Source organism: Perissodus microlepis, chromosome 23 (assembly GCF_051167445.1).
Source record: "Perissodus microlepis isolate ML-2025 ecotype Zambia chromosome 23, ASM5116744v1, whole genome shotgun sequence".
Classification (NCBI taxonomy): Eukaryota; Metazoa; Chordata; class Actinopteri; order Cichliformes; family Cichlidae; genus Perissodus; species Perissodus microlepis.
The window spans coordinates 37,139,432-37,153,297 of record NC_140482.1 but is presented as its reverse complement, the minus strand read 5'-3'; the positions used below and the strand labels follow the sequence as shown (position 1 = coordinate 37,153,297).

The 13,866-nt window shown below is 38.1% G+C and overlaps 3 protein-coding genes across 5 annotated transcripts in view; 2 read left to right on the top strand and 1 right to left on the bottom strand.

Moving 5' to 3' along the window:
• Positions 1–331: 331 nt before the first annotated feature.
• polr2eb (RNA polymerase II, I and III subunit E, b) lies at positions 332–5,502 on the bottom strand. The gene is made up of 8 exons (XM_084921887.1): positions 5,311–5,502; positions 3,331–3,505; positions 1,587–1,702; positions 1,411–1,491; positions 1,253–1,311; positions 1,085–1,163; positions 701–769; positions 332–472 (listed from the first exon to the last, which is right to left on the bottom strand). Exons 1-7 carry the CDS (start codon positions 5,365–5,367, stop codon positions 704–706), a joined length of 633 nt encoding a protein of 210 aa, XP_084778013.1. The 5' UTR covers positions 5,368–5,502; the 3' UTR covers positions 332–472; positions 701–703.
• Positions 5,503–6,057: 555 nt separating this feature from the next.
• gpx4a (glutathione peroxidase 4a) lies at positions 6,058–11,105 on the top strand. Of its 2 annotated transcripts, none has more exons than XM_084921513.1 (7): positions 6,058–6,228; positions 8,656–8,750; positions 8,846–8,990; positions 9,555–9,706; positions 9,945–9,969; positions 10,154–10,213; positions 10,404–11,105. In XM_084921513.1, the coding sequence occupies exons 1-7, from the start codon at positions 6,136–6,138 to the stop codon at positions 10,434–10,436; spliced, it is 603 nt and encodes a 200-aa protein (XP_084777639.1). In that variant the 5' UTR covers positions 6,058–6,135; the 3' UTR covers positions 10,437–11,105. The 2 variants fall into 2 exon arrangements, with proteins under 2 accessions (XP_084777639.1, XP_084777640.1); XM_084921514.1 differs by lacking the exon at positions 6,058–6,228 and adding an exon at positions 8,292–8,432.
• Positions 11,106–12,111: 1,006 nt separating this feature from the next.
• The window catches only part of pip5k1ca (phosphatidylinositol-4-phosphate 5-kinase, type I, gamma a), a 55,243-nt gene continuing 53,488 nt past the window's right edge, over positions 12,112–13,866 (top strand). The window contains exon 1 of one of the 2 annotated variants that reach the window (XM_084921506.1): positions 12,112–12,561. In XM_084921506.1, the coding sequence (XP_084777632.1) occupies positions 12,429–12,561 (133 nt within the window). In that variant the 5' untranslated portion in view covers positions 12,112–12,428. The remainder of the gene's footprint in view (positions 12,562–13,866) is intronic. The other variant, XM_084921508.1, reaches the window with a different exon arrangement.

Here is a 13,866-nt window from a genome sequence, read left to right as displayed (position 1 = left end):
AGTTTTTGATTTTTGGCATTTTGTGCAAATTACCAAGACGGAGAAATTAAACCAAATGAGCACAGTTGCAACCTATTTCCTAGTATGGGGAACATGGTGAGGAATATGTCATATTTAATGTATTCATTTTGTCACTCCTGGCACTCAATGGGGCGAGGGCACTGGAGGAAGTGTTGAATACAGTAGGCGGTAACCTCTGAGGCTCAGTTAGCAGAGACTGGTATCAAAAGTAGGTCTGTGATAGCAGCAGCAGCAGCAACAAGAGTAAAATGGCATTCAAGAGGAAAAAAAAGGTAAGCGTCTTAATCATGGCTTAATGGAAAACGGCACATTTCAATTTTGAATCATTTATTTTACAAAATCAGTAATTCAGGTCAAAGATACAAGCAGGGTGATAATTGAACAATGAATAACCAAAGCTGTCGTGCTGAGATTCCTTCACTGGTCCTTAAACGTTGATCAGAGAGAATAACTAGAAAACAGAACAAAGAAAATTTACAGCATCATTCAAGTTTGTTTTGAATGTTTAGACCGGAGATGCACAGAAAGCATTTGAATTGTGTGTTTGTATGTTTTGGTTTAATACTTCCTCATTCTCAGAAAACACACAAAACCCAAGAAGATTAAAACTTGAGGAGCTGCTACGCACTTTTTATCGCTTAGTTTCTTTTTCAGCTGTTATGTAAAAAGAAACACATACCTGTCATTGGACCAGTCTGTATGTGATGTACCGCCCAGCTGTTTCACTGGGTCTGATGATCTTCACTACCTGGAACAGCAGATACAAAATGGCAGCTTTTTTTTTTTATATATATTGCCATAGTGCTGTCTCATCCTTAATGAATGAATGAATCCCTCTCATGCTTTTAAAAGAAGACACATTGTTTTTGTGTTTGCATAAAGGGATCATTCAAATAATTTAAAAACCCCCAAATGTCAAAGCGGTTTCAGGTTGATCACGAGTCTCGCAGGTTTCAGAACAAACCCCGCACATAGTTTCAAAACATTTCTTGCAAAAAGTAAAACCTCTTTAGTCACATTTTCTTGAATTTTGTCAGTTATGATAGTTTCTAAGATTTCTTACCTGTCCTCTTTTTAAGCCAAAGTAACGAGCCACAGGGTCCCCGGCCTGGATCCTTGGCAGCTGGCTTTCTTTTAATTTACTGAGGTAATATTGTTAAGGGCAACAAGTGTACAAACCTCGACGCTTCTAAACTAATTTACTGTCATGCAGTGCAAAGTGCAAGGATACTATCTTGCCAGAAGTTCAGTCACTTCCTCTTTTGTCATGACGATGTGCTCTGGTACAAGCTGAAAGACAGGAGAGAAATGCAAATACAGAAATGTACAACATGCTGCAGGCTTACTTGAAAATAAAGATTTTAATGTAGAGGACAGTATGATGCTTACCTCGTGCTCTGTGATGTTAATCAGCAGCTCCTGTTGTAGAAACTGCTCCAGTATATATTTGGGTGCCATGTCGACTAGAGACTGTGAGGGATTTGTATATTTACAATCACTGCAGCATCCATTTCGAGAGACAAACCTTTCCCTTTTTATCACATTTGCTTTAAACTGATGTTTACCTGTTTTGCTGAGGGTGTCATGCCCATCTGAACAACAATGATTGCTCGTGTGATGTTCTCCTCCTGCATCCTCTGACAGTACATCTTAATTGTCTTGATACCAACTTTGGGCTCCTCTGAAAAGAAATTGAAAAAAAAAAGGGTGAGATTATATGAAATTATATACCTACAAGTAACATACAAAGATAAACAAACATGCTCATAAACACACGTTTTTACAAATGTAAATTAGTGCAGGTGTCATTAAACAGCTTTACTGCTAATCCCTTAAAAGTATTCTCCTTATGAAGCGCTGCACGATTCCCAGCACTCCTGTTATTTCCACCTTGAAGACTTGGTCTGATCAGTTGTTGGAGTGTGTTACAATTTCACCATTAGGTGAGGAAAAAATGTGTCAAACTGACTAAAATGTCATGTGGAGAGCCATTCCTAAATTTGGTTTAGAAATTAGAGATGATGATAGAACCTGCACAGAGCACAATCATTGCTCCTCATCTGACTTACTTCTCAGATTTGGCTCTCTGTGACTTTGGTCTCTTCCCCAAGTGAAAAATTGAGTTGAGGCATTGATGCTTTTGAGGAGGAGATCTGTTGTGCTGGATCAATCCAGCACAAAGACTCCAAGACTTTAAATCACTTGGAGTTCTTTTAAAGTGCTGAACTTGTGCTGAAGTTGCTGAAGTACTCACTGGAACTCTTAATATGTTCATTGCAAGTGAAGAAAGTAAACTAAATACATGTATGTATGTATGTATGTATGTATGTATGTATGTATGTATATATATATATATATATATATATATATATATATACACACACATACATATACATATATATATATATATGTACATATACATATACACATATACATATATGTACATATACATATATGTACATATACATATATGTACATACATACATATACATACATACATACACACACATATATATATATATATATATATATATATATATATATATATATATATATATACACATACACATATACATATACATACATATATATACACATACACATATACATACACATACATATATATACACATACACATATACATATACATACATACGTATGATTAAATAAATAAAACCATTGGAGCAACAATAAAAACTTTACGACTGGCCAAATGGACAATCTGGTGCATTCTTAAAGTAAGGAATAAACTGGCCAACTCAGCAACGCCTTAGAGAATAAAAGCGACAATTAAAGTGATATGACTTCACACTAATTTCCATGGAAACGAGTGAATGTAAATAGAGAGAATTTACAACAATCTGTAAACCACTGGTTACACTTAAAAACAGAAGGCTATAATTTCTAAACACAGGTGAGAAATACTTTTGTAAAACCTTGAATTAAATCTGAAAATCTGCACTTCGATCACACCCTGAGTGACTTTTAAAACCACCAAAGTGTTGTAGAGAAGCAAAACTACAAAAACTATATTATTCTCCAAGTACACATGGCCCTAATTGTTAGTCTGGCAAACAAAACAAAATAAATAAAGCCCCCACCCCCCCAAAAAATGATCAAAAAATATCTTTATTGCAGTGGTGGGCTATTGGTAGTTGCTTGTTATTGGTGGGTTTCTTTTGTGGGAATGATAAAACCTCTTTAGGCAGCACAGATTTTACAGTTTTCAAGGACAAAAAAAACAAACAAGGTGTGGTTTTGGCTTTTTTAAGGACTCATTACAAACTATAATATTAGGAAGACGCCTACCAGGAAAGAAAACGAACATCTGGTCTGTGGGATCATCATTGTGTGCCACCAGGACGGTGAGATCTGTACGTCGGGGACGCCCCTCACTGGGCTTGTCTCCAAACTGACTCTTGAACTCTTCCAGTGTCTGGTCCAACTCATCCTGTGTTACCAGATATCCTCTATCATGGCAGAGCTGTGGGTGTAAAGGAAAATATTAAAAAGGCGAATTAAAAACAAACAAACAAAAAATCTAAACTAGAAGTTTTGAGCAGACTGTGGGTTTTTCTCATGACATGAAGTGAAACAGGCCCTCAGGGCAGCCAATGCTAGGAAGGCTGCTGGCCCAGATGAGATCCCAGTGAGCATATACCACCATCAAAACCAGCCTGAAGACCACTGCCTTCGACCCAGATCAGTATGCATACAGAGACAACAGATCTACAGAAGATGGCAGATCTTCATGATCATAAAATCTGCTGACGACACAACTGTTTTAGGACTCATCTCAAATGGGAACGAGGTCGTCTATAGAGATGAAGTGCAGAGCCTGTTATTACAACCTCTCCACAAACATTAAAAAAAAACAAAGGAAATCATCACTGGTTTCAGGCAACAGAGAGGGGCGCTCAGACCACTGGAATTAGGGGGTGAGGAGGTAAAGAGAGTGTCTTGCCTTGTCCCTTGTCTTTAAACTTATGGGAATACCATCAATGAGGACTCTGAATGGACAACAAACACTGCTGCTATTATAAAAAATAGGCACAACAGAGACTATTTCCTCAGAATACTGAAGAAGGCCCACCTGTCTGTAAATCTGTTAGTCTTTCTACCGCTGCAGCATTTTAGATCAAATGAATGCTTTTCAGGGAGTTTATAGGACATCCTGACAACAAATAGCAATAGGCCAGCATTAACTAGTTTTTCAGCATCACTATGAGACAGGATGTTTCTGCTTTTAGCAATATTGCACACATGGAAGAAAGCAGTCCTTTGTGTTTGTTTAATATACACATTTAAGGACATATTCTGGACAAAAAAAGACTGAGATTCCTCACAGTGTCACTGGAGGCCAAGGCAATGCCATCCAGAGTAAGAATCTGGTTAGATACTGCATTTCTTAGACTTTTAGGGCAGAGTACAGTAACCTCACTTTTGTCTAAATTTAGAAGCAAAAAATTAGAGATCATCCAGGATCAAATCCTGCAGTTTAATTCATTTGTGTGTGTTATCTGGCTTCATAGTTGGGTGTCATCTGCACAGCAGTGAAAATGTATGCTATGATAATCAGGGATACAGTGGGCTTTATCGAGCATATAGCACAGGTATACTCTTTTTACTTTTTGCCAAATAATGCAAATCATGCCAAGAAGGCAAATATGTGTTCCTTTTTTAACCCATAAAGAAATAAATTAAAGATCACGAACTGTGTGATGAAACTATCACAACCCACGCCCACAATGAGGAGAAAAGGCATCCAAAAACAACGCTATGATGATGTAGTTTAGAAACCCATCATGTTGCACTGAGACTGCTTTAAAATGACGGCTCACGTATGAGGAACAGATCCGCTTAGTGTCTCAGGTGGGAGGGAATGAAATACAAAGAGAGGATGTACAAACTGAACTCCGAGAAGGGTTTATAACCCAAACCTCGATCTTTTCCGAATCGTTTCCAAAATTACATAAACTGTGACTGAAAACTGAAAATACAATGCAACAAGCTAAAGGGGAAAATACTAAATACGCCTCTGACGCTCATTAGTACTGTCATTAAACTGTAATAATACCAGAACCGCGAATTATGAGCTCCACAGCAGCATCATCATTTTACTGTGCTTGGTCGGAATCGATGATGCTCTGCTCTCCTTGGCTATTCTAATGTGCTAAGTAAAACAGTAAACAAGGCTACCTTCCTGAAGTGAGCCGCTGATTTCGACTCTTAAGTTAAAGAAAGCTAAATGCTAAGCTAATAACAAACAAACACACAAATGTAACCTACCTGCATGATTGTTTTGCGGATTTTCCAAAGCCTGTATGTTTCCTCCTCGTCATCCATCTCGTCTCAAACCGTGTGTATACTCTAGATTTAATTTAAATTTATTATTTTTAAATGAATGTCCCACTCTTAGGCACAGACATACACGACGCACGCTTTCGTCTTCCGACACAGGCTAGTGACGTAGGCTGGGCGCCTTGGGATGACGCACAGCAATCGAGGGTTTGTTTGTTTTGTTTTGTTTTTGTTTTGTTTGTTTGTTTTTTGTTACAAAACTTTTACACATAACTCTTCTCCCACAGTTTGCCGAAAGGAAGGTCTTTCACATAGAAAAGGGATTTATACTTTTTGAACTTGAAGCCTTTGATAATAGACGATAACGGAACCTCCCCAGTTAATAATAATAATAATAATAAAGTCGTCGTGACGTTAACGTGTCGCCTTAAGATTTAAAAACATCATTTTTGTCGTAACCCTCTAACTCAATGGTAATGTAACGATACGTATTTTTCACTTCTTTTTTTCTGTAACGCTGCCGATCTCCGACTGTATTCCTATGTGATGTCTTTGTTGTGTGTGTAAGTCGGGGGGGGGGGGGATCCTATTCCTCTGCGGGGCAACCTGCATATGGCCAATAAAGCATTAATTCAATTCAATTCAATTCAATAATAATAATAATAATAATAATAATAATAATAATAATAAAAGTAGTGTCCCTTCTCCCTCCTCTGGTCTGTGAGGCCACCGCCCTCCGCTGTTTCACAGGGTGCAGGGCGGAGTCTGCAGCTGAGGTTCACGGTGGTAAATTTGTCCTCTTTTTAAAACAAAATGAGGCCATTTTATGTTATTTTAGCAACTGTGGCTGTAGCGAGCTCTGTGGCACTACTGGCGACGGTGTTGTACTTTGTATTAACCACAACGGTAACGTAAACCTCAACCATTTAATCTGCATGCTTTTGAGTGACGTCTGTGATTTCCACTGTGTGTAACACAATTTCATGTAACACGCTTTTTTTTACTGCTGTAATAATATCGTTAATCCATTGTTCACGTAAACAACGATGGCTGTTACCTAAGATGCTCTGCGTGTTTGTGGTGGGCTTTGATTAACACACGTGACACGGACGGACGCCCACAAAGTTCGCAAATCCTTCCCTCCCTCTGCTTTTTCCCGCACAGTTAAAGACATACCTTTCCACTGAATTTAGAGGGTGGAAAAAAATACATTACGTCTAAGTGCTGTTTTTGACACCGGATGTTTGTGCTCCCACTCTGGCTGCTGGTGCCAGCTGATAGGCTTATCACCAGGACAGACAGAGAGGCACTTCTGTATCGACACAACACCCGGCCATGTTTTTTATTGTAGCTGATGTTTTATGATTAAAGAATAAAAGTTTGCTTTCAGCATCAGTTTATATTAGTGGTGGAGAAAGTGGAGAAAGAACAGAGTTCATTTTCTTTTTATTATTATTATTACATTTTATTTGACTGTTATTATTTTCAGTGTAATTATGAGTTAGCTTCCACATTGGATTTGCTACTTTCAGTTTAGTTTTCAAGAGTTTTGGTTTTACTCTTTATCAGGGCAAGATTTAGAAAAGCTACAAGAGGAATTACAATTCAAGGCTCAACACTTAATGAAACTTGTTTACTGAGGTCATGCAGACCTCCTGAGTTGTAATAAAGAAATGCACCCAAGCCTCATCAGTCCAAACTGACAAAAACTAAAACTTTATGACTACACACTATTTCTTAAATGAAACACTGTAGTTTAAATTCAATCAAGATCTGGATTTCCTGCACACTTGCCTGGACAAAATAATCTTTACTACTGAAAATCAGAGCAAAATGTTGCCTCATCTCTTATTTTGTGGCGCAATGTTCTGCTTAGCTCTTCCACTCCAGCTCTCAAAACATAATCGCCAGTTTTGTAACAATTCTGCTCTTGTTGTCTGAGATTATGATTATTTGGTAGAATGTTTTTTTTCCCAGCATAAAGTTTCAAGTTTGCTTGTAAACTTTGTGGTGGGAAAAAACAGGCTCTCATGTAATGACATAGTTAGCATTGTCGAATGGGTGCATTTAAACCATAATCTTGTCTAAGCCTAATGCAAATGTGAAAATATCAGAACAAAGAAAAGAAGTTTTTTTTGTCAAACTCATTTCTTTTGAATGTTTTTGTCAAAGGTTTGTATGCTTAGCTCGCGTAGCCGTTTTGTAATGGTTCATGGACCATTGGACCCTTACAAAACAGGCAAGATAGCTGTTTTCAACCCTTTTATTTCAAAATAGACACATTAGTTCTTTAATTGCTTTGGATTAACAGTACTGGCAATTATATTATCTGAAAAAATATTGAGAGATTATTGATGCACAAAATAATTCTCCATAAAACTTGGTTTCTAATTTCACACTAGAATATAAAGAGATTGTGTAACAGTGACTCAAAGCAACCTGTGCTACACACGTAAACAGGCAAAACTCAGCAACTGTTATTCAATGGGGATAATCACTGTTACTGTTATTTTTTGTTGTTGTAAAATGTATATTTTTGGTACTCTTTGCATACTGAGCTAAAAAGCAGCAGTGATTGAAGCAGCTGGCTCTGATTCGTCTTCACATCTTCCATTCAAAATGTGAAAAAATGTAATAATCTTAAAGCTGATTGATGTAAATTCAAAATTTTAAAAAGTGTTTTTTCTCATTACAATAGAAAGAGAGAAATCCAGCCTTTTTAGGGTAATGTAGAAGTTTATATCTGCTGCAAATCACCAGTTTTTCACTCAGATACTAAACACAATGCATAATGAGCTTTGGTTTTTCTTCTGACCGTTGCTCTTTGCTCTACACGGACTAAGTTGTGAACTGTGGACTGCAGCACACATGCTTTTCTGATCAGGCTTTACTGAATCAGCAGCACAGAGGGAGGTACTGGACAATCACAGCCTATCAGTTTAGTTAATGATCACCTGCTTTCCCTTTACAAAAGCGCTGTAGAACGTGAGTTTTCTCAGTACAGGGACAGAAGTTCAGCGGTGATACTTTTAGAGACCGAGGAGCTAAGTAGGGCAGCCATGCGCCTGATAGGGTGCACAGTGCTCCTCTCTGTCCTGCTGCCGGCTATGGTAAGAAACAACGGGATTAGGACTGAAACATTACTTTTGCGTTTGAGGGCTAACCTTTGCTTTTGCTCTCCTTAGATTTATGTTTATTTTCATGTTTTATTGGATGTATTGCTTTTTTTATTTTCATTACATTTTCTTTTTAAAATTAATTCTTCACATCTGATAGGCTGTGGAGTTTTGGAAATAACACGGTGTTCTAACTACTTATTGTTTTTTTTCCCAGTCTACCCCATTAGAGGAATGGCAGAGGGCAACATCCATTTATAACTTTTCAGCAACGGATATCGATGGCAACGTGGTTTCCCTTGAAAAATACAGGTAAATTTCTCTGTCATTTTGTTAAAACCTCCTTTTACAATTATAAACCTCTTATCACTAAACAAATGTGTGTGCACGCGTGTGTGTGTATTCAGGGGGAATGTTGTCATCATCACCAACGTAGCCTCTAAATGAGGTAAAACCCCAGTAAACTACTCTCAGTTTACTCAGTTGCACGCCAAGTACGCTGAGAGAGGTTTAAGCATCCTTGCCTTCCCTTCCAACCAGTTTGGGAACCAGGTATGTAAAACATTAGTTGTTTTTTTATTGCAACATTTAATGAGATTTGTTTGTGTAAGTTATCAGTTATCCAGGTCATGGATAACTGGAGATCTGTAAGGACGTTTCACCTCTCACCCAAGAGGTTACTTCAGGTCTAAAAACAAATGGTGGAAAGTCTTGTTGTATTGTTAACAGATAGACAATAACTTTTTAAGTGTTTTACAGAAAAAAACTGTATAAGTGAAATTTTAGCCAGTGTGAAACCTTTATAATTTTTTGCATAAGGTCTCCTGAAATGTTTTTTTTAATATCTAAAGCATTCATAATTTCATTAAGTGTGTAATCATGTGCATAAATTGTAGTTGCATAAACACCGCAATGGATAATTTGGCAATTTTCTCACTACTAGTCTAAAAGATGGCTTGTTTTTGAAAGAAACTAGGCCAAGTTTTAAGATTATGTCAAATTCAAGAAGCTGCTGTTTTAAGTCGACTATTTTGTTGCCATTATATATAATTTGTCATATGCAGGTCACCGAGAGCAGTTAGAGACTTTAATACTTTTAATACTATTTACTTTTAGGAGCCGGGCAATGAAACTCAAATCAGGCAGTTTGCAGACACGTTCCAGGCTCGGTTTGATATGTTCAGCAAGATCGAGGTGAATGGGCAAAACGCTCATCCTCTGTGGAAGTGGCTGAAGGAGCAGCCTAACGGGAAGGGCTTGTTTGGAAAGTAAGTTGTGAATGAATGAATCTGGGTCACAGTCATATGGTCACAAAGTATCTTAAAAGCTTGTTTGGATCAGACATGATGCGTACAGTCATCTGTTTAAAATGTGTACAACTGAATTTGAACAATAATCAGTCATATCATTTAAATTAGTTATTGATTAACAGCATTTTTATTCCAATGCTGACTGAATGAGAGCGATTATTGATTTTCTAACACATTTTTATGTTTATTTCTGCAGTAGCATCAAGTGGAATTTCACTAAGGTACGTTTTTATTATGGTTTATTTTTAAAACATTTTTATGTCAACAGGGCTAAAATATAAAATGCTGAATATTTGAAAAACAGTATAAAGGATAATTTTAGAGAGTATGGAACAATTAATGGAACAAGCTTTTATATGCAAAAAAATCTGTTATAATTATTCATTTATTTTCTTTTGTGTTTAGTTTTTGATCAATAGAGAGGGTCAGGTGGTGAAGAGATATGGACCCTTGGATGATCCAAGTGTACGTACAAAATCTTTGGTTATTCTGTCAGATGTTCATTGCTCATGTGTCTGTGTGATTACTGCTCACCCCATGATGAGCTCTGCTGTGCTTTCAGTAACAACAAGAGATGTTTGTAGTACGTGTAACTTTATCGCCCCTGTGTAAAGACATGCAACTGAAGTCCATGCAACTCTCGCTTTCTTTCCAGGTGGTGGAAAAGGATCTTCCCAAATACCTTTAAACCTCTAAGAGATTCTTGAAACCGTGCGTACTTACATCCACTTGATTTTGCGTTTCCAATAGTCTTTTTTCTCACATTTCTCTGCCTCTCCAAGCACCGGTGGATATAGTTTGAGTCCATCCCAGACCAGTGACGGTCTGTTCATCAACCTGCATCGCAGGCAGGGCAGACCTGATGTGAATGGCGTGCAAACCTGCTGGGAAGGCGACCGAGCTTATATTCATAGAGTTTTATGGAGAGAACGACGGGGAACCCATTAATAGAGCATCATTCAGCACCTTAATGTTGGGCATTGTTTTCATCATAAAATATACTAAGATTTGTTCCTGTTATATTTTTGTGTGTAACATTTATTGTCTGTGATTAAAACAAAAGTGTTGGGGTTTTTATGGGGTTTTGAGGTGTTGGTACTGAGGAACAGATACATCTCGATCATTCATGTGCACGAGGATCTTTTCTTTTGTGTAACAGGAGTAATTAAAAAAGGATTTCAGCTGAAAATGTTTTCATTTCTGAGTCAGAAACTCTTTAAGAAGTGAGCACTAGAGCTTGAAATTGTTCAACACAGTATTGTTCAGAAAGTGTGGACAGAGCAGTTTACCCTATAGGCTGTCCTAAAAATAACAATGATGACATACAGAACAAATAAAGAACTCGGAAAATATTGAATCTTGGCAGTAGCCTGGATCATTAATTCCTTATATCGATGTTGGCGCTATTTGTAGGGGAGCAGGGGAAACAAGAACATTATTACACCACACAAAAAATATCATTACTATTTTTCTTTCTCTGTGTTTTTCTGATATTTTTAAAAATTATTTCTATATAACCTGATAATATCATTGTGATCTAATTCTGTGTAATAATAAGTGAAAATCTTACATCTTGACTCAGTAAGTTCATCCTTGCAAAAACCTAAAAAATGTCACCCAGATTTTATTTAAAAGACTGTTAACTTATTTATTTCCAAGCTTCTCTGAGACTCTTTATTATTAAGTATCGTCTTCTACTCACTGCAGCAGATAATCTGCTTCTCACCCTATTCCTAGCACCTTCCTCCTTCATTACATCCAGTGAATTTTTTCTGTGGTCTTTCTCTTTTCCTCTTTCATAGCAGCTTCATATTCAACATGCTTCATCCAACATATCCATTATCCGTCTTTTGCACATGCCCAAACCATCTCAGCCTTTCCTCTACAACTTTGTCTCTTACCTGATATATCCTTCTGATGTGTTCATTATTAATCTTATAAATTCATACATTATAAATTTATTACTTCTACTCCTTGCAAAGGTACCCATTTGTCACTCCTACCACTCCTAGATCCACAAAGACACATTACCTTGTGACCTTCTCTCCATCAACACTCTCAAAGCAAATCTCACATCCGTATTGCTTTCACAAATCTTCATGGTATGGCTCATTATCTTTATCCCTGTGTAATTACTAAAACTGTACAAATCAACCCTGTTCTTGAAAATCTGCACCAGTACATTTGTTCTCCATTTCTCAGGCATTATCTGACTCTCTAAGATTTAAAACTCCTGGATGTTTCCATACGTCCACAAAGTATGTCATCTGGATAAGTAAATTAAATAAGTTAAACGTATAACAGAAACATACTGAGCCCCATAAAAAAAACAAGAGCCCTGAAATGTTATGCAACTGCTCAGTCAAATCTCCTTCTTGCAGTTCACTCAGAGTCCTGCAGAGGGAGTCACAGGGCCCATCAGTACAAAACCAGGCGGCAGCGGCTCAGCAGCAGCAGCAAGTGCAGTGCAGAGGAGCTGGAAGAAGTAGACTGTGTGCTGCTGTCGTGAGGAAACACTGCACAGATGAAGGGACCGTCGCGGATAGCTGTCGCATATTCCTCCGTTTGATTACTGTTACACATCAAACGACCCGATCCTCTTTCCCTCCACCGGGATCGCGCCGTCGCTGTGGGTCTTTCATTCGGAGGGGCTTGCCTGTTTTTTCCTCCGGGAGGCTGAATGGAAGCAGCAGCCGAGGGAGCGGTCGGGCTGTCGGAGGCCAGGGAAGGGAGCCCGCTGTCCGGGGCCGCAGCATCCGATGATGCGGACACGGTTGTGGGAGTTAGCTACGGGATGGACGCCGCAGACATGGGTATTTTTCCACATATCTCATAAGCCATTCTCATCGTCCCTCCATCCATTTTCCCTCGCGGCTTTACTGCTGCTACCGTAACCAGAAAGTCCCGACTCATCTCTGCTAGCAAGGAATTAATAAGCTAGGCTAGTGGCTAACTAAGCTGAATGGATGGGGCTCAGGTGAAGTTAAGTGCTGTACATACTGCAAACTGTGTAGGGTACATTTGTACAAGTACAACTATGAGCAGCCAGCACACGGACAAATACAAGTGTTGCATGGCTGATGATAAAGTCGTTAATATTTTTGGTTCATAAAAGCAGACAGGTGTGAAGTCAATGTTTCTCATTACTTCTTCATTTCATTTATTGATTTTTATTTATTGCTCTTTTAGTCACCATCTTGGCACTTACTGGAACCAGTAATTTATTAAGGAGAAGGAAGGTTGAGCAAACTGGAGCCACTACAGTTGACTAACAGGCTAGACACCAGTTAAAGGGTGTAAAAGCCTTGCAATAGTGCACCAGTGTCTGAGGAAGTCCCGATAATGCATGAATAGTATGAAGCAACTAAATGCAATCAGACCACCACTGATTTGGTCGTTTACACCTGTGGTGGTCCTGCAATGACACATCAATATGTCTTCTATTTTAAAAAAAAGGCCCATTGGCAGTAAGTTTATAGATATAATTAATATTTAATTATTATTAGATTTAAAATGTCCAGGGTACTATGTATATATCAGCTGATGGAATTTAAGCCTATGTGTATCAATAATAACACTTTTTTGGGGTCAGAAATTTCAGCATAGAAATCTAAAGACGCGTGACCTGTCAGCACCCTGCCATATATAGCACAGTATTATATTCAGAAAGAAATATATTATCTTTGTGATGTAAAGAACAGTTTCCAGAGTCACCTCACTACAGTCAGGTTTCTCAGCCCCAGCTTTACTGTTGCACACTTGTGCCGTAGCGGTGTCATGGTGGAATTTTCCATATGTGCACTCTAGCTGCAGTGAAAATCACACTAACAAGCCCCCCTGCAGTTGATCACTACAATACCCCCACAACTGAGGAAAAGGGTTGGTGGTGTAAGGACCCTTTTCAGAACGGGTGTATTAAAGCAGTTGCTACTTTCTTTACACCATTTGTGGTTGACTTTTAGGGGATTTGTTACACACGTATAAGTGAAAAGCAGGTGTTCTTAGATCTGTTTTGTCCAATATGTGTCCAACATATTGACATATTAGAGTCACACCTTTATGAGTCATAATGGTGCCACTTATTATATAAATGAGGGTAAAGTGAACAAATATTAACC